The following is a 19,383-nucleotide window of genomic DNA, read 5'->3' on the forward strand; positions in this document are numbered from 1 at the left end:
CTGAAGGGGGTCTAGGTGGCACTGCCCGTAAATAGCCATGGGAGGGGCTATGAAGTCCAGAAAGCATGCGTGCTGCCCCTAAGTGTACTGCTAGGCAAAGTTCTCTGGCCTTGGCATGCTAGAGATTTGCACACCTTAGTGGAATACACATCTGCAACCACTTGAAGAAGAACTAATCCAAGCCCGGTACTCTACCCACTTGCATTGGCCAACATCTGAAATTTCATAGGAAGACTAATAACTGCACCTAGCAAAGCTGTACATGAAATAATCACACAGTGAACAAACCTAGCCACAGTGCAATCCTCCTAGTGGAGTGCAGCTTCCTTCCTTCAGTGTTCTGGAACTTGAAGTTCAGATAGACTTTTGAGGTTGGTTCACATTCTCCTCAAATACCAATCTGCTCTAGTATTTCTGCTACTAGTGACATTTTCAGGCTGCTTATTGGGATCCCTTTGCAACACTATGTAACCACAGCATCTAGTTCTTGATTCCCCTGTTCCCCCCCTTCTTTCAATTTGGGCAGACTGAGTCAACATTGTAGCAATTCGCTCTTACCTGGCTAAGACAGCCATGATTCACAAATCTGATACAGCTCTTCAAACACAGAAGAGCACCTAGGGTAGGAGCCAGATGTCTTTTCTCTCACTTAGGAAAGGAACGGTCACTAAATGATATGTATACTTTAATAGCTCTACTTTAATAGACCGTCTTTGCCTCCCAGCACCCCGACGTCTCCTGTAGTACTATGAAAGCTTCAACAGGGAAGTTTAGGAGAGACAGGGCCTGGCCTGGACTCTGCAGCACCAAATTTTTTTTATTACATTGGATTGGTTTTTCTGCCTTGCATTCATATGAGAACAATAAGTGACTCAGCAATTCCAGAAAGGTGTATTAGAGTTTCAGAAATTATCTGCCGCTTAAAAAAAAATAAAAATCCACATTATCTGACTGACCTCTTGCATCAGTAAATTTCACAGGCTGACTATGTTCGGTGTGAAGCACAAGTTCTTTTTACCTGTTCTAACAGCATTGCGAGCCTGGTTGACGGTCATTTGCCCCGACATATGCATAAGAACCTTGGTTGGTGGACTAGTTTGGATATGTGCTGCAGAAACGACAGCAGTTGGGACCACATTGGAATGGACTGTCATGCTGTTCCCCTGAAGTTTCTGTGATGTTCCACCAGCAGTGGAAGGGCTGACCATGGTCATCACTCGTGCTGTCTGGCCAGCAGTAGACATGGGGACTTTTGCTTGCGAAGCACTTGTCACTGTCCTGCCAAAATTAAAAAGCCCTTTGATTCAATTATTTAAAAAAAAAAAACCCAAAACATAAGTAGTTACTAAAAGGCGATGCTCTTCATATCATTACTGGTTTTAGGTTTAAGTATAACATACAAATCAATGTGAACAACTAGAAACAAAGTAAACTATTCAGACACTTGCTTAAAAAAAATCATACCTTGTGATTGGTGCCACATAATTGCCAGGGAAAACACCAATCTTGCTTGTATGCATGGAGGTTCCTTTGAACCAGCCATCTTGACAACGTTCAAAGACTAAAAACATCTCCCCCTTTCGCAGTTCCAGTTCATCCTCTTTTCGAGGACTGTATGGATATATGGCAATATACCTAGAAGAAAGGAAAGCACATGAATCTCTCTTTATCTAATGTTTCAACTAAGGCTGTCAATTAATCGCAGTTAACTCAAGCAATTTGCTCAAAAGTAATTAACTCAATTTAAAAAATTAATCGCGATTAATCGCAGTTTTAATCGCACTGTTAAACAATAATAGAATATCAATTGAAATTTATTATTAATATTTTGGATGTTTTTCTACATTTTCAAATATATTGATTTCAATTACAACACACAATTCAAAGTGTACAGTGCTCACTTTTTTAAATAAATATTTGAACTGTAAAAAACAAAAGAAATAATATTTTTCTATTCACCTCATACAAGTACTGTAGTGCAATCTCTTTATCGTGAAAGTGCAACTTACAAATGTAGATTTTTTTGTTGTTACATAACTGCACTCAAAAACAAAACAATGTAAAACTTTAGAGCCTACAAGTCCACTCAGTCCTACTTGTTCAGCCAATTGCTAAGACAAACAAGTTTGTTTACCTTTATAGGAGATAATGCTGCCCGCTTCTTATTTACTATGTACTATAAATATTATATTATATATAATACTATATATATTATATTTATATATTATATACTATTTCTTTTATCTTTTTTACAGTGCTAATATTTGTAATCAAAAATAATATAAAGTGAACACTGTACACTTTGTATTCTGTGTTGTACTTGAAATCAATATATTTGAAAATGTGGAAAATATCCCAAAATATTTAAATAAATGCTACTGTATTATTAACAGTGTGATTAAAACTGTGATTTCCATGTTTTTTTAATCTCATGATTAATTGCAATTATTTTTTTTAATTGTTTCACAGCCCTAGTTTAAACATAAAAAGGTACAAAATCACTTTCTTCCACTTTCCTGACTGGGTAAGAATTCAAAGTGAAGGGCAACAATTAAAGACTATAGCATGACAGGTGCTGGGATATCATAACCCCAAGAAATGCCCATGCCATCTAATGACACACCACCAATCATCTGTGGCAACTATAAAAAGAAGTGCTATTAAGGGAAAAGTATTATGTTAAATTTTTAATCAGTTATTATGTGTTCCCTGTTAGTGTATGTTATTAAAATTAATGTACATTAGAAATTAACTGAAAATACGAATTGTAAATTTTGTTATTTACTGTAGTTTCTTTTTCTGGGTTTCCTAGCCATTAAATTCTTCTCCACGCATTCCCCTCCCCCCCCCCGCCTCCCCACTTCTTTTCCTTTCTGTGAGTATTTATACTTGGGAATGAAAGACCAGATTCAGAAATAAACAAAATACTTCTGAATCAACTTTTTCTTTTTAAATCAGAGAACTGGGTCCCTACAGTGCAATTGAAGTGCTGGAGGGAGATGTGCTATGTTGCTGGAAGCTTACGCCTTCAGAGTGGCTGCTGTTTCACTTTTAAAACCCACTTGTTTTCCTCCTGAGAAGCTACAGCTTCATCAACCTTTTACCCCCAATCGGGGATATTGCAGATTATGTATTCCTCATGCCACCTGATCTTAAACCAAACTTTGCACCCTCGATAATCTGTATGTTATTCCCTGATAACCAGAAACTTCTATGCTCAAACTCTGTTCACTATTTTTTTAACATCATCTTAATAAAATTTTTAAAACTATGGAATCATGACTGGGGGAGGAAGGGAGGGAGGAGTGTCAGTCATGTCCTCTCCTTTTCTGCTTCTTTTTTTAAAGATGTATTTTACAACTTCCAAACTTTGCTTTTTGAAAATAAAAATAAAACAGATACTTCTACAATTCTGTGCTGGATATTATTAGGGACATTTCCCAGTACTGCAGGATTTCTTATTGCCATTTTAGAATGGGAGAAACTGTCCGCTCACCACCTTTCTTCTATGCTCTGCACCAGGATAAAATGAAGAGCAAGCTTTTTTTTGTTTGTTTTTTACTTTAAAATATGTGTGTTTATATCAGAACCATGGGAAATAATATCTACACATAGGTTATAGCATTTTTCAAAAATACAAAGGCCCCCTTTTGAAAAAGGGCCCATCACTGCATACACTGGCTGGGAAGTCAACAAATCTTTCCACTCTCATTCTCAGGGATAGACAAAAGAAAGGAAGGAGAAAAGGAGATTTTACAAAATGTTCTCAGTGTTGGCAAAATTGGTCCTATGTGCACTGACTAAATGAAGCGGGTATTTTTGTCCCCTTCCTTCCTATATCAAACCTTTACTGCTTCCACCGGTCCAGCAATTTGTGCAGTCCCTCACCTGCATAATCTACTTTTCCAGATTGCTCATACAATGAAATTTTCAGGAAGAGAGATGTTGTCAGGACCACATGTTATATATAAAATATTTTTCACCTGGCAATATTACTCCTATTTTATTGTATTGGATAACACTAGCTAGCAGCTTTCTGTCTTCGTTCCAAACTGCCACCCAGTAATTAACTTAACTGTAGAATCCTCATTCGAACTGCACTTGTAACCTGCACAGGCAGCCTGACAATGAGATGATAATATAACATGCCAAACAAGATACAATGCTTTCTGTGTTCTAGCATAAATTATTCTACATGGGGATGGTCTTTTGATTCCTTTCATAGTAGATGACATTGAAGAAACTCACTCAGGACATTGCCACTTGTGAATTAGGTAGTCCTCACCCCTAACTCAAGGAAAAGAAAAGTACATTCACTCTCTACATGATGAATATTCCATATATTTGTATTTTATCCACATAATACAATGCAGCAACATGCTATTATATTTACCTATGCTATAAATAGCCTTCAGCATGAAGACTGTTAGGGGAGATCACATATCAACTCCATTGTGTTGCTTTTGTTTCCTAATTATACACACTGCTTTCTGGGAATTTTAGCAGGACTCAGGCCAGCTGGGGAGTCATGAACATGTTCCAATTTATACCTGAAATGACTTGTCTTACTATATTTTCTTCTCCTCTTTCCCCTTCCCTTCACACCTCCCTTCTGCCCACTCCCCAAACTCACAACTGGTAACATTTCAATTTCACTTACACACTTGGTCGAGACTGTGGCCGTAAATGTGGTGTTTGGTCAGTTGTTCCTGATGCAGGCCTTTGTACTACTCCCGAAGAAGGCAGCCCTGAAGATGTTGAAGCAATGATTGTGGCAGACAAAAGAGGTGGTGGCGGAAGGGGGGGATTCATATTCTAGTATTAAAAGAATAAAAAGAGCAAGAGAAAATAGAGTGTGTTAAGATACTGAAAAAAGATCTTTAACAGTAAACTAGTTGAGCACAGCATTCTACCATCGGTTGGTAAGCCATAACTGGACAACTAGGTTTGTCTCTCTTTTTCCAGTTTAAGTTCTTGAATTCACCATAGCCAGTTAAGGAAACAGATAAGCAATTTCCCAGCACAGGGGAAGCTGAAAGTATTGTTTCTAATTATAACAAACAACATTTTCATGAGAATTCTTAACAAGAATCCAGAAGCCTTCCAAGAGGTAGGTTTTACATCCTACTGTTGAATAGACTTCAATCCCTGGTTGTTTTTGTCGCCTGAAGCTGAAATGCAATACACAATTCAGCTGCAGTTCACCCAAAACCACTCCTTCTAGTGGAAAATTCCCTTTGATGTGTGGGCTACAAAAAGCAAGACAATAGTAGACCACAGTCACTGTGCTATTGTTGCCACTTTCATTTATTCTTCTATTTAGAAGTGCCAGCTTTTGAAATTCAGTATTATCAAGACTGGTAATCTTTAACAAGCACACCAATGAAAAGCTGCAGTTCCTTTACAGGCAGATCCTAACGGGGGTTCTGCCTACAGGATTCCATTCCTTTTGAAAATCAATAGAGTAATTGTTACCTTCTGATCTATAAAACCTCAGATAATTCTTTAGGAGCCTGTGTACTGTCACTCTTGGGAAAACAGGCTCACAAAGGGGCACTGTCCCCCCCCCCAAACCCTCTTTCAACCATACCATGTAAGAACTCAAAACAACCCTGCCTCCCTCCTCCCAGTATATGATACAGAAAGCATAAACTATTTTTACCTATCAACTCTACTGTAAAACAATCCCTTAATTTCTAAACAAATTTCTGAACCATTCCATTGTTCATTCAGTTTTGAAGACCCCAAATTAAAAATATACATTGACAAAATGTATTGTATGCCTCTCTGTTCCAATACATCAGCACATAAATATAAATTGCTACCATGACATTCAGAATTAAAATTACATTCAATCAGATTTTTTGGCTGAACACTGATTTGTTAAGTTTCTTCTTTCACATTTTTCTAAGAAAATATTCCTACAAGATGCCGTAGCACCACACATAGTGAGATTATCATCATACTGCATTCAATGTATTAATAAAAGACAATCTTGCACTTTCAGTATTCAATAATGAACTACACGTTCATAGTTTTCAAAACCTAGCAGAAATGGTCACATATCATTCAGCCTTATAAGCACAATATAATTAAAATTTATTCCTCCAAAATGTTTAATAATGGTGTGATCCGTAAGGTAAGCTGTGAAACAGTTATACCTTATTTTCATTTAAATCTTCTTCTGATTATATATACAGCCTTGTGATTTCCAAATAAACCAACTGTACCCAAGACAGAACGTACATGACCTCCCAGAAGAATGTAATATGTGCTATGCTAGCAACAGCTATTTACATTGGCCAGATAATATACATTTAGGATTCTAGACCAGTGAAACAAAAAACCCCAAGGTTTTAAAAAATGTTTGGTACTGGATAACAAAACTATCAAAACTACTTTATATTATTTTTGTTGACAAAGTTATTTATAGTCCAGTTATATAAAGGACAAGAGATCATTTGGAATTTACAAATTCAGTTACTTTCTTAACACTTGAACTGTAACATCCACAGATGTTACAATACCACTGGCATGGAAGTGTATGGTGAGATATCTCTTGTACTTTTTTTGTTCTGTTAATATACTTAATTGCACACTAGTACCATAGTACAGAATCTCTGTTTTGTTTGTTTTTAAATAAAAACAGACCATGGAAAGTACTTTGCTGAAGAAGGTTAATGAAATGAAACTAATGGAGTTCAACACCTTAAGTAACTATGACAACAGTTAGACTGCTGGCATATTGACACAACTGCATATCACACTGACCAATATTGTCTCAGGCCTGGTCTATACTACAAAGTTACGCTGATATAGCTACATCACAAGAATTGCAGGGGTGGTGGGCACATGCTACACCGAAAAAGCCCAGGTGTAGACACAACTATGCTGAAAGAAGAGTGCTTCTGTCAGCAGAGCTAATGTTATTTGGGGAGATGGTATTACCATACTGATAGAAAAACATCTGTCAGCAGACACAGTATCTACAATAGAGGGCTATGCCAGCATAAGCTCCGGAGCATGGACATGGCCTCATTGTTTCCTTGTATCCCCTTTGTCTCCATCTGTTGTTTCTTGACTTAAACTGAAGGTAAATCTAGACTTATGGTGGAGTGTAGAGTACAGACATTGCATGCCCAGCTTGCACGGGTGTAAATAACAGTGTAGATGCTGAGGCATGGCTCAGAATAGATAAGTAGAGTGCCCTCCATGCTTGACTCTTAGGCAATATACCCTACATAGGTCTCTACAAGCCTAAGAAGTACATCAAACATCTACACATATTTTTAGCAATGTAATATCCCACTACCTCCCCACTGCTGGAACCTTTCCCTGCCATATTGAAAGGCTCTGGCAGCAAAGAAAGGCTCTGGTAGGGGGGTGGCAGCGGAGAAAGGCTCCAGCAGCAGGGAAAGGTTCAGGTCTAACAAAATTCCTAAACTATGACCTGAACTACTAACAAAAGCCACACTAATATAATCCCTCATCACTTCTGGTTGTTTTCCCCAGCCTACCAAAATTATCTTCCTTTTATAAAGACTAAACATCAGACAGCTAGCCTCTTATTTATGCCCCCTCCTGCAGAGTTATTCGTACCATTGAATCGGCTGGTTCGACATGAAGGAGATACAGAGCTAAATGTCATTAGCACACTAAAGCATGACAGTCTGTGCTTCCTTACCAGACAGCTTCATATTCAATCACACAAGCTGTGTGTGAGACCAGGATAGAATCCTGCAGTTCCCCCTTTGGGCTAACAAATACCTCTGATTTCCCTCAGAGTCCTCCAAAGTAAAACAATGTGCTACTATTTACTGCAAACTTGTTAACACCACTTCATGTTCAGCAGTATCAAAAGGCAGCAGCATGGACACTGCTGGATAGGAAATCATTGCCCAAACCCACCAATGTAGTTTCAGTTTTATACCAAAATCTAAAGGCAGAATGATCATGAGGCAACCAATATGACGGTGTCACATTACATTTCTCTTCCTCTACTACTTCTGAACGGAATTCTCTCACTCTACTAGTGCAAATTACCTCCTTCAAAACACCTGTTAACCATCTGCATTTTTCAGTGAAAACCATGGCAAGTATCTTTCTACTATTAGAAGTTATACCATACAAATTATACCTAAATTATTATTTTGTTGCTGTTAGTGTGGAGAGAGAGAACTCCTGTTGAATTATCATTCCAGGTACAACTTTTTTAAAACCATATTCTGAATTTCTTTTAGAAACAGTGAAATTATAGGTCTTGTAAATATAAAATTAAATTTTGCCCATGCAGTACAAGTAGTTTACAATGCATGTAGCTATTACTGCCATTTGAAAATTGTCTCATTCCTAATGCTTATCTCTAAGGATTTTCGCCCAAAGTCATAAATTTCACACCTCATAGAACTTTTGGCTTTGGTCAAAACAGCATCCACAACTGGAGTATTACAAAGGGAATAAGAATAGCAGTCCTGACATTCTTTGGACCATATGTGTGTATCACCTTCCAAGACAGGAGAGTGCAACCACTCAATCATAGTAGGGCCTTAAACATGAGCACAGCTACAAGATCCACAGGATCCTTAGCTCCAGGAACTCTCTCAGATTTGTCCTGGAGCCATTTGCTCCCCAGTTCAACCAAGAGGGCTTGTCATACCCTCCCTAGAAAATAAGAGTGCCTCTTATCCTATAGGGGATGGAACAAGACTAACTTTTTCTCCATTAGTCCCCACTGATATATGATAGATACATTGTTTCAGAGATTCTTTAAAGACAGACACTCTTGTTACTTAGAGGAGTTGGTTGGGATTTCCTGTTCTGACTCTTCAGTTCCTCCTCCTTTTTCTTCTCAGCTCAGTTTGTTGTAACATAAAAGGAGCTGTATTAAGTGAACTAAACCTTGTGCCATCTTTGGGTTAGTCCATAGCTAAAACAATAGCCACTACCTCTAAGTAACGTATCAGAAACACGAGCCTGAAATTACTGGGTTGTTTATGGTCATCACAGATGATAACCAGAAACACCAATCAAAGTGTAGCAAAAGTTTTGGGATTAAAGACTCCCTGTTGCGTTCAGATTCCCAAGCAATTTCCATAGTATTCAGAATCAAAGAGGAAAGTTAAAGGGAGAGCCTTAAAAAAAATCAATAAATAAAAATCAGTGAGCTAGTTCCCACTTCTAAATACAAAAAAATAAATTAAGACAGCAATGGTTAACAGGTTGTGAATGTCAAGAACCAACTGCACCTATCACTGATATTAATATTATCCAAGATACCAGGGAGGGTACCTTTCAGACTCATCAGTCCAGAGATGCATAAACATTGTTTACAGATACAAAATCTACCTTATGCAACTCCAAAACAGCCATCTGGAACTGTTAGGATCTGTCTAGCACACTATTACAAATAAGACAGGAGGTTATGAAGCAGGAGAGAAAGGGGAATTTTAAAAGAACTACAGTGCACTCTGTGATCATAGGCTGCTTGATGTGAAGAAGTGTCTATCATCATCTACAGTAAAAGAATACAAGGGCCACAAGACTGCAGCTTGTATACATAAAAAGAATAAAGCTGCCAGCTCACAGTTTCTTCTTACTGAAAATAAGGTAACAAGAAAAAAAACATTAAGAGTCAACAGACTTCAGTGCATACAGCTCAGGACTTCAAAGCAAACAGCAGAGAATAAATTCAGATTCCCCATAGGAATTACATGCCTTGCCTAATCAGGAACCTGGTCAAAAAGAAAGCACTACTAGAGGCTGTGAAAAAATGGTTACTCACCTTTGTAACTGTTGTTCTTTGAGATGTGTTGCTCATATCCATTCCAATTAGGTGTGCGCGCGCCGCGTGCACGATCGTCGGAGAATTTTCTACCCTAGCAACACCCGGTGGGTCAGCTGTGGAGCCCCCTGGAGTGGCGCCTTCATGGCGCTGGATACATACCCCAGCCGACCCAGCGCCTCCTCAGTTCCTTCTTGCCGGCTACTCCGACAGTGGGGAAGGGGGGCAGGTTTGGAATGGATATGAGCAACACATCTCGAAGAACAACAGTTACAAAGGTGAGTAACCGTTTTTTCTTCTTCGAGTGCTTGCTCATATCGATTCCAATTAGGTGACTACCAAGCCTACCTAGGCGGTGGGGTCGGAGTGAAACATCGCTGTGTGCAAAACCGCTGATCCGAATGCAGCATCGTCTCTGGACTGCTGTACAAGCGCATAGTGAGCGGCGAAGGTGTGGATCGATGACCAAACCGCCGCTCTACAAATGTCCTGGATCGGGACATGAGCCAGGAAGGCAGTCGAGGAGGCTTGGGCCCTCGTGGAGTGGGCGGTGAGGCGCGGCGTTGGGGCACCGGCCAGGTCGTAGCAAGCACGAATGCAGGACGTGATCCAAGAGGAGAGCTGCTGCGAGGAGACCGGTAAGCCTTTCATCCGGTCGGCCACTGCAACGAAGAGTTGCGTCATCTTCCTAAATGGTTTCGTACGCTCAATATAGAAAGCAAGGGCCCTGCGTACGTCCAAGGAGTGCATACGCTGGTCTTGACGGGTGGCGTGCGGCTTAGGATGGAAGACCGGGAGAAATATATCTTGGTTCACATGAAAAGCTGATACCACCTTGGGAAGAAAGGCAGGGTGGGGGCGAAGCTGCACCTTGTCTTTATGGAAGACTGTGTATGGAGGCTCAGACGTGAACGCCCTGATTTCAGAAACACGCCTTGCTGAAGTGATGGCTACAAGGAAGGCTGTCTTCCAAGATAGGTAAAGGAGTGAGAAGGTAGCCAATGGCTCGAACGGGGGCCCTGTGAGCTTGGAGAGAACCAGGTTAAGATCCCACGCGGGAACGGGTTGGCGTTGCTGTGGGTACAGTCGGTCTAAGCCCTTGAGGAATCTGATGACCATCGGGTTAGAGAAGACCGAGGAAGCGTGTTCTCCTGGGTGGAACGCCGATATAGTGGCCAGGTGAACCCTGACCGAAGATATCGCCAAGCCCTGCTGTTTTAGGGATAGGAGATATTCAAGTATAAGAGGAATAGACACCTGCAAGGGGGGCGTGTCCCGCTGCTCGCACCAACAGGAGAACCGTTTCCACTTGGCTAAGTAAGTGGTCCGTGTAGAGGGCTTTCTACTTCCCAGCAGAATCTGTTGCACGGAATGTGAGCATCGTAGCTCTGTCCGATTCAGCCATGGAGCATCCACGCTGTAAGGTGGAGCGATTGCAGGTCGGGGTGACAGAGTCGGCCGTGGTCCTGAGAGATCAAGTCTGGGCACAAGGGAAGCGTGATTGGAGTTTGTACCGACAGCTCCAGAAGCGTGGTGTACCAGTGCTGTCTTGGCCAAGCTGGAGCGACTAGAATCATACGTGCCTTGTCTCTGCGTAGCTTGAGCAGCACCCTGTGGACCAGTGGGAATGGAGGGAAAGCGTAGAACAGCTGGTCTCTCCACGATAGGAGGAAAGCATCCAACAGGGAGCCCGGAGATCACCCTTGGAGGGAGCAGAACACGTGGCACTTCCTGTTGGCTTGTGAGGCGAACAGGTCGACCTGGAGAAATCCCCACCTCTGGAAGATGGAATGGATGATATCCGGGCAAATTGACCACTCGTGTGTCTGGAAGGATCTGCTGAGATGGTCCGCTAGAGTGTTCTGGACTCCAGGGAGAAACGATGCCATGAGATGTATCGAGTGGGCAATGCAGAACTCCCACAGACGAATGGCCTCTTGGCATAGGAGAGACGACCGGGCTCCTCCTTGCTTGTTGATGTAGAACATGGCCGTGGTGTTGTCTGTGAGGACTGACACGCAACTGCCATGTAGGAGACTGAGAAATGCCTGACAGGCTAGGCGCACCGCCATCAGCTCTCGAACATTGCCTGTGGGATGCGGTCCACAGGCCCTGGGTATGGTGCTCCCCGAGGTGAGCGCCCCAACCTAGAGATGAAGCGTCCGTGACCAGGTGCAGGGAGGGTTGTGGGGCGTGAAATGGCACTCCTGCGCAAACCGCCTTGTGATCCAGCCACCAGGTGAGAGAGGTCAAGACCGAGTTCGGAACCGTGACCACCATGTTCAGGTTGTCCCGATAAGGATGGTACACCGACGATACCCAGGCCTGAAGTGGGCGAAGCCGAAGTCTGGCATGCCTGGTTACGTAAGTGCAAGAGTCCATGTGTCCCAACAGGCCGAGGCACGTCCTTATTGTGGTGATCGGGAAGACCTGGAGTCCGTGGATGATGTTTGTGATGGTGTGAAACCGAGTGTCTGGCAGAAGAGCTCGGGCAAGTCTGGAGTCTAAGACTGCCCCGATAAACTCTATTCTCTGGGTTGGCTCCAGAGTGGACTTTTCTTTGTTGAGTAGAATGCCTAACTCGTGGAATGTTTGTAGTATTATCTGGACGTGAGCTTGAACTTGCTCCCTGGTGTGGTCGCGCACCAGCCAGTCGTCTAGATACGGGAACACCTGTATCCTTTGTCGACGAAGGTATGCTGCCACGACAGCCATACATTTGGTGAACACTCTCGGAGCCGCGGACAAGCCGAAGGGAAGGACGGCAAATTGGTAATGCACATTGTTTACTACAAATCGAAGGAAGCGCCTGTGTGGGGGGGTAGATTGCTATATGAAAATATGCGTCCTTCATGTCGGGGGCAGCGTACCAGTCCCCAGGATCCAGGGAAGGGATGATGGTCCCCAAGGAGACCATGCGGAACTTCAACTTTACTATGAATTTGTTGAGTCCGCGTAAGTCTAAAATGGGTCGCAGATCCCCTTTTGCTTTGGGGATCAGGAAGTAGCGGGAGTAAAACCCCCTGCCCCTTAACTCTGGCGGAACCTTCTCTATGGCCCCCATAGAGAGGAGCCCAAAAACCTCCTGTGTAAGGAGATGCTCGTGAGAAGGGTCCCTGAAGAGGGACGGGGAGGGGGGGTGAGAGGGGGTGAACGAAGAAAACTGGAGAGCGTATTCCCTCTCCACCGTGCAAAGGACCCAACGGTCCGAGGTTATAAGGGACCAAGCACGGTGGAAACGGGAGAGGCGATCCCGAAAGAAAGGAAATGGATCCTGGGTAGTGGCTGGCACGCCGCTCTCGAGCGCACCTTCAAAAATTTTGCCTAGGTCCTGAAGGTGGTCTAGGAGGGCCATGGTTCTGACCGGGTTGGGGGCCGGTCGACCTCCGTCTACCACCTCGTCCCCGCCTTCTGGGGAAGTCCTGTCTCGGACGAGGAGGAGGAGGGTAGAACCTTTGTGGCTGGGGCCTAAAGGGCCTGCACTTGGGTCCTGGGACATGCATCCCCAGGGAGCGCATGATGGTTCTGGAGTCCTTGAGGCTCTGCAACCGAGAGTCCGTCTTGTCCGAGAACAACCCCTGGCCCTCGAACGGCAGATCTTGCAGGGTCTGCTGCAGTTCTGGCGGTAACCCTGAAACCTGGAGCCAGGAGACGCGTCTCATGGCTATCCCAGACGCTAGTGTCCTGGCGGCAGAGTCCGCTATGTCCAGGGAGGCCTGCAAAGAGGTCCTAGCCACCTTTTTACCTTCCTCCACTAGGGCCCCAAACTCTTCCCTCGAGTCCTGGGGGACCAACTCTTTAAATTTACCCATGGAATTCCATGACTTGTAATTGTACCGACTCAAGAGCGCCTGTTGGTTCGCGGCTCTGAGCTGGAGACCCCCCGCTGAGTAAACCTTGCACCCAAACAAATCGAAGCGTTTGGCGTCCTTCAATTTGGGCGCTGCCGCCTGCTGACCATGACGCTCTCTTGCGTTCACTGAGGAGACTACCAGTGAACACGGCGGAGGGTGTGTATAGAGGTACTCATGGTCTTTAGAGGGGACAAAGTACTTCCTCTCTACACCTCTGGCAGTGGGAGGGATGGAGGCCGGGGTTTGCCATATGGCATTAGCGTTAGCCTGGATCGTACGAATGATGGGCAATGCCACCTTGGTTGGGGCATCAGCTGAGAGGATGCTCACCACCGGGTCCTCCACCTCCACTATCTCCTCAGCCTGTAGGTCCATGTTCCGTGCCACCCTACGCAACAAGTCTTGGTGGGCACGGAGGTCTATTGGAGGTGGGCCTGAGGATGTTGTACCCGCCACCGCCTCATCTGGGGAGGATGAGGACGACGCCTCAGGGGGTAAAGGATCCATATGAGGGTCTGGCTCCAAGGGTCCCTGATGTGCAGGATCCCCTGCACCGGGGTCTGGGGCCTGAGTGGGAGTCGGCACTGGAGCCTCCATGCCCCCTGGGGGAGGACGGGAGATGGTGGCCTCAGGAACCCTGGGCTCAGAGTGTGCCGAGCGAGAGGCCGCTGGTGGAGCCCCTTGAGCTTGGTGATATGCCCATGGGGTCCAGAAAGACCAATGTGCAGGGTCCTGTCTAGGGTCCTCTGCACCCTCCTGCCAATGACCCAAGTCGTCTGCCGCCTGACCCTGAGCAGGGTATGCTGATCGGGAAGCTCCTTCCAATGAGCGAGACGCCGATCTTGAGGGCCAGGGCGGTGCCGAGCGTGGTTGCAGGGGCTCGTCCTGGTATGGTGCCGAGCGGTGCCCGTCCACAGGCGAGCGGTCTCTGCGCCGTGCCGGTGAGCGGTACCGGGATCGAGAATGGTGCCGATGGCCATGGCGGTACCGGGATCCAGATCTGGATCGCGAAGACGAAGACCGTCTGTAGACTCGGTGCCGGGAGCGGCCTCGCGAATGGGAGCGGCGCTCATACCGGTGCCGGGAACTGCGTCTGGACTCCGACCGGTACCGATGCTCAGGTCGGTGCCGAGAAGTAGACCAGTGCCGGGAGGAAGATCTGGGCTGCGAGTACGACCGGCGCCAAGATGAAGATCGGTGCCGGGACTGCGAGCAGCGTCGGGACCTGCTCCGAGACCGGGAGCGGTGCCGCGAGTCCACGCTCGGAGATGGAGGGCGTATAAGGGCAGGCTTGCCCCTGGATTGCACAGCACGAAGGGCATGCGGTGCCGCAGGCTGAGACGGCGCCGGCTCTGTGAGGGCGATGAGGTCTTTTGCCGTTGCAAAAGTCTCCGGTGTAGAAGGGAGACAAGGCTCAACCACAGGACGCAGCGGTGAGCCAGTTCGCACCGGACTCAACGGCCCTACACCCGGTGCCGGAGTCAACGGTGCTGACGATGCCTGCACCCTCAGGCACTCCAAAGCCGAATGCGGCTCTACCACCGGTGCGGGGGGAGCCAGTGCTTGCTGGACGGCAGCGTCCTGGGTCTTGCGGGGTCTTTTATGTCCCGGAGACAGGGAACGGCGCCGAGGGGCTTGCGGTGGATGCGGTGCCGAGGGAGGACGGTGCCGTGGGGCCTTATCCGCGTCTGCTCGCGGTGCAGTACCGGAGGGTGCCGCTGGGGTGCTGCGCACCGAGGCGCTCCGTGCCGGAACTTGGCGCGCCGAAGGAGGATCTGGGCTAAGTGCCGCCTCCATAAGGAGCTGCTTAAGTCTAAACTCCCGCTCCTTTTTGGTCCTGGGCCTGAAAGCCTTGCAGATCTTACACTTGTCCGTCTGGTGAGACTCCCCTAAACACTTCAGACAAGAGTCGTGAGGGTCTCCCGTTGGCATAGGCTTAGCACAGGTCACGCACGGCTTAAAGCCAGGAGCCTTGGGCATGAGCCCGGCTGCGCGCCGGGGGGAAAAAGGGGGGATAATAGCCTCCTTAACCCCAGCTAACTATTTATAACTACAAACTATTAACAACAAACTACTAATCTAAAGAATATAACCAACAACTATCTACAAGAACTAACAAGTAAAGCTAGGGAGAGTGGAGAACAGCTATGCCGCGCTCCACAGTTCCAACGACCGTCACTGGCGGTAAGAAGGAACTGAGGGGGCGCTGGGTCGGCTGGGGTATATATCCAGCGCCATGGAGGCGCCACTCCAAGGGGCTCCACAGCCGACCCACCGGGTGTTGCTAGGGTAGAAAATTCTCCGACGATCGTGCACGCGGTGCGCGCACACCTAATTGGAATCGATATGAGCAAGCACTCGAAGAAGAACCAATGATGTCTCTCCCCATCTGGGTTACACTTACTGCTGTGGTTTAACTCTTATGGGTATTGATGCCAAGGCCTTTGTCAGGCATTTTTGAAGAAACTCCAATATAACTAAAGAAACCGGGTAGTTTTAATGACTTTCACCAACAGCAAAATAAAGTGACTTGCATGTTTGGCAACAAACATGGAGCTACTGGATCTCATAGAATAAAGAAGAGTACTGGTTATGACAGAGGAAAAAACCTTAACACACAACTCTGACAAGTTTCTTGAAATCACAATGTTGAATCACACACTTCTTTTTGAGATTGGGTACCTGAGCCAAAAACAAGACCTACTAGTGGACATCTGCAACGTCTCATCTTGCATGGTACAGATGATTATGGTACTGACTTTGTCTGCCAGTTCTTACAGGTACCCTTGTGAAGGAGAGAAAGAGAAGAATAAAAAGCCCCAAAATTTCAAAGGCATGTTCTGGAATAGCTTGCAGAGAGTGGCAGTAGGTGCAATAGTAGGGCAGCATGGAATTAAAAAAAGATACTAACAAATCTAAGTAGAGACACCTATATCTGGATTTCTCTCCTGGAAGAACTGCTCTGCAGTACTGACTGCACAGTGACTTAAATTCACTGTGAAATGTTTTGTCTCAGAAGATACATTTTTTTATGTCGATAAGATAAAGCTGGATCCAAACACAGAAAACGCACACTAAGTGCCCCTTATCTGAGCTAGGCAACTACTGTTGTGTTGCCTGTACTCACTAGCACTGTCTTCCATATCAAGATGTCTCTAACAGCTGAAAGCACCTTCCTCAGAGTACAGGGCATGGACTAGAGACAAAACTACTAATGTTAGACATATTTACATCAGCAGGACTAGATAACTTGCATCCAAGAGTTCTAAAAGAGCAGGCCAGTAAGCTCTCTGACTGATATAGTTGATTTTTAATAAGTCTTGGAACACTGGGGAAGTTCCAGAGGACTGGAACAAAGCTAATGTTGTATCAATATTTTAAAAAGATAATCAGGATTACCCCACTTAATTATAGACTTGTCAGCCTGACTTCAGTTCCAGGCAAAACAATGCAACAGCTGATATGCAACTTGGTTAATAAAGAATTAAAGGAGGATAATATAACTCATGTCAACTAGTGTATGTTTAAGGAAAATAAATCTTGTCAAACTAAATTTGATATAATTTTAGATGAGACTATTTAATTTGGTCGATAATAGTGTTGATGTAGTATACTTAAAACTTCCGTAAAGCATTTGATTTGGTAAAAATATTTTGATTAAGAAACTGGAATGATACAAAATCAGCAAGGCACATATGAAATGGATTTAAAAACTGGCTGACAGCTCTCGAAATGTATTTGTAAATGGGGAGTCATCATTGAGTTGGTGTGTTTCTAGTAGGGTCCCACAGGGATCAGTAATGTTTTTATCAATGACCTGTCTCAACCTGTGCAAGACAGAGCTTATGCTTGTGGGCTGAGGGAAAAGTTCATAGCCACAGTGCAGTCTCCTTTGGTTGAGCCACAATCAAAAAATTCAGTCTGTAGTTTAGGAGTGCTCTTGGATTAAAGTGAATTAATTCTAAGATCTCACCTAATAGGATTTCTACCATCTCCAGGTGGTTAGAAGACTCAATCCCATCCTGCCAAATGAGGATGTGGCCTCAGTTATTCGCACCTTTGTTGCCTCTCAGCTGAACTACAGCAATGTGGGTATGGCGTCTTCACAACTCAGGAAACTCCAACTGCTACAGAATGCTGCAGTCTCCTCTCAGCAACACTAGCTACCGTGAACACATCAAATTTGTCCCCCACTCCCCACACTGGTTTCCCATAGAAAAATTAAGCAAGATCAAGACCACAGTCCTTATCTTTGAGACATTTTATGGAGTGGACAAAGGGTGCCTAAAAGATCGACTAAAGAAAGCTCTGGGATGAAGATCGTGGTTGACAACTACACTCCTCTGGCAAAACTGAACTCTCAACTATAAGGGTAAAGATTATCTGTGAAGGAGATTGAGCTATTTTGGAGGCTGGCCTAAGACTATGGAAAAAAGGGCCATCACAAACTTCATCACTTTCCGCGTGTCTTTGACCTCACCTTCTAAATTAATTTGATTTTAAAAAATAGTGATTAATCACAGTTTTAATTGCACTGTTAAACAATAATAGAATACCATTTATTTAAATATATTTTGATGTTTTCTACATTTTCAAATACATTGATTTCAATTACAACACAGAATACAAAGTGTACAGTGCTCACTTTATATTATTTTTTATTACAAATATTTGCCCTGTAAAAAAGATAAACAAAAGAAATAGTATTTTTCACCTAACCTCATACATGTACTGTAGTTACAATCATGAAAATGCAACTTACAAATGTAGAATTATTATTATTTTTTTTTACATAACCTCTTCTGAAATGGTGGCCAAAACATGAAGGGGCATACGAATGTTTAGCATATCTGGCACTTTGCAACGCCAGCTATAAAAATGCCATTCAAACACTTGTTCTCACTTTTAGGTGACACTGTAAATAAGAAGCGGGCAGCATTGTTTCAAGTAAATGTAAACAAACTTGTTTGTCTTAGCAACTGGCTTAACAAGAAGTAGGACTGAGTGGATTTGTAGGCTCTAAAGTTTTACATTGTTTTGTTTTTGAGTGCAGTTATGTAACAAAAAAAATATCTACATTTGTAAGGTTCATTTCCACGATAAAGAGATTGCACTACAGTACTTGTATGAGATGAACTGAAAAATACTATTTCTTTAAATTCAAAATGGGAAATGACTGCCTATGAAGGAGTACTGCGGAAAGAGATATGGAGGTCATAGTGGACAACAAGCTAAGTATGAGTCAACAGTGTAACGCTGTTGCAAAAAAACCAAACATCATTCTGGGATATATTAGCAGATGTTTTGTAAGCAAGGCACAAGATGTAATTCTTCCACTCTACTCTGTGCTGATTAGGCCTCAACTGGAGTACTGTGTCCAGTTCTGGGCGCCACATTTCAGGAAAGATGTGGACAACTTGGAGAGAGTCCAGAGAAGAGCAACAAAAATGCTTAAAGGTCTAGAAAACATGACCTATGAGGGAAGATTGAAAAAATTGGGTTTGTTTAGTCTGGAAAAGAGAAGACTGAGAGGGGACATGATAACTGTTTTCAAGTACATAGAAGGTTGTTACAAAGAGGAGGGAGAAAAATTATTCTTAACCTCTGAGGATAGGACAAGAAGCAATGGGCTAAAATTACAGCAAGGGAGGTTTAGGTTGGACATTAGGAAAAACTTCCTAACTGTCAGGGTGGTTAAGCACTGGAATAAATTGCCTTGGGAGGTTATAGAATCTCTATCATTGGAGA

General features: G+C 44.1%; 1 protein-coding gene across 1 annotated transcript in view; it reads right to left on the minus strand.

Annotated features, from left to right (window-relative positions):
- Window positions 1-19,383, minus strand: part of SH3RF1 (SH3 domain containing ring finger 1) — a 166,487-nt gene that overhangs the window by 45,525 nt on the left and 101,579 nt on the right. Inside the window, exons 6-8 of the mRNA XM_065405235.1 lie at window positions 4,661-4,815; window positions 1,465-1,635; window positions 1,019-1,278 (exon numbers count right to left, since the gene is read on the minus strand). Coding sequence (XP_065261307.1) covers window positions 1,019-1,278; window positions 1,465-1,635; window positions 4,661-4,815 — 586 coding nt within the window. The remainder of the gene's footprint in view (window positions 1-1,018; window positions 1,279-1,464; window positions 1,636-4,660; window positions 4,816-19,383) is intronic.

This window comes from Emys orbicularis, chromosome 5 (genome assembly GCF_028017835.1).
Source record: "Emys orbicularis isolate rEmyOrb1 chromosome 5, rEmyOrb1.hap1, whole genome shotgun sequence".
NCBI classification, from domain to species: domain Eukaryota; kingdom Metazoa; phylum Chordata; order Testudines; family Emydidae; genus Emys; species Emys orbicularis.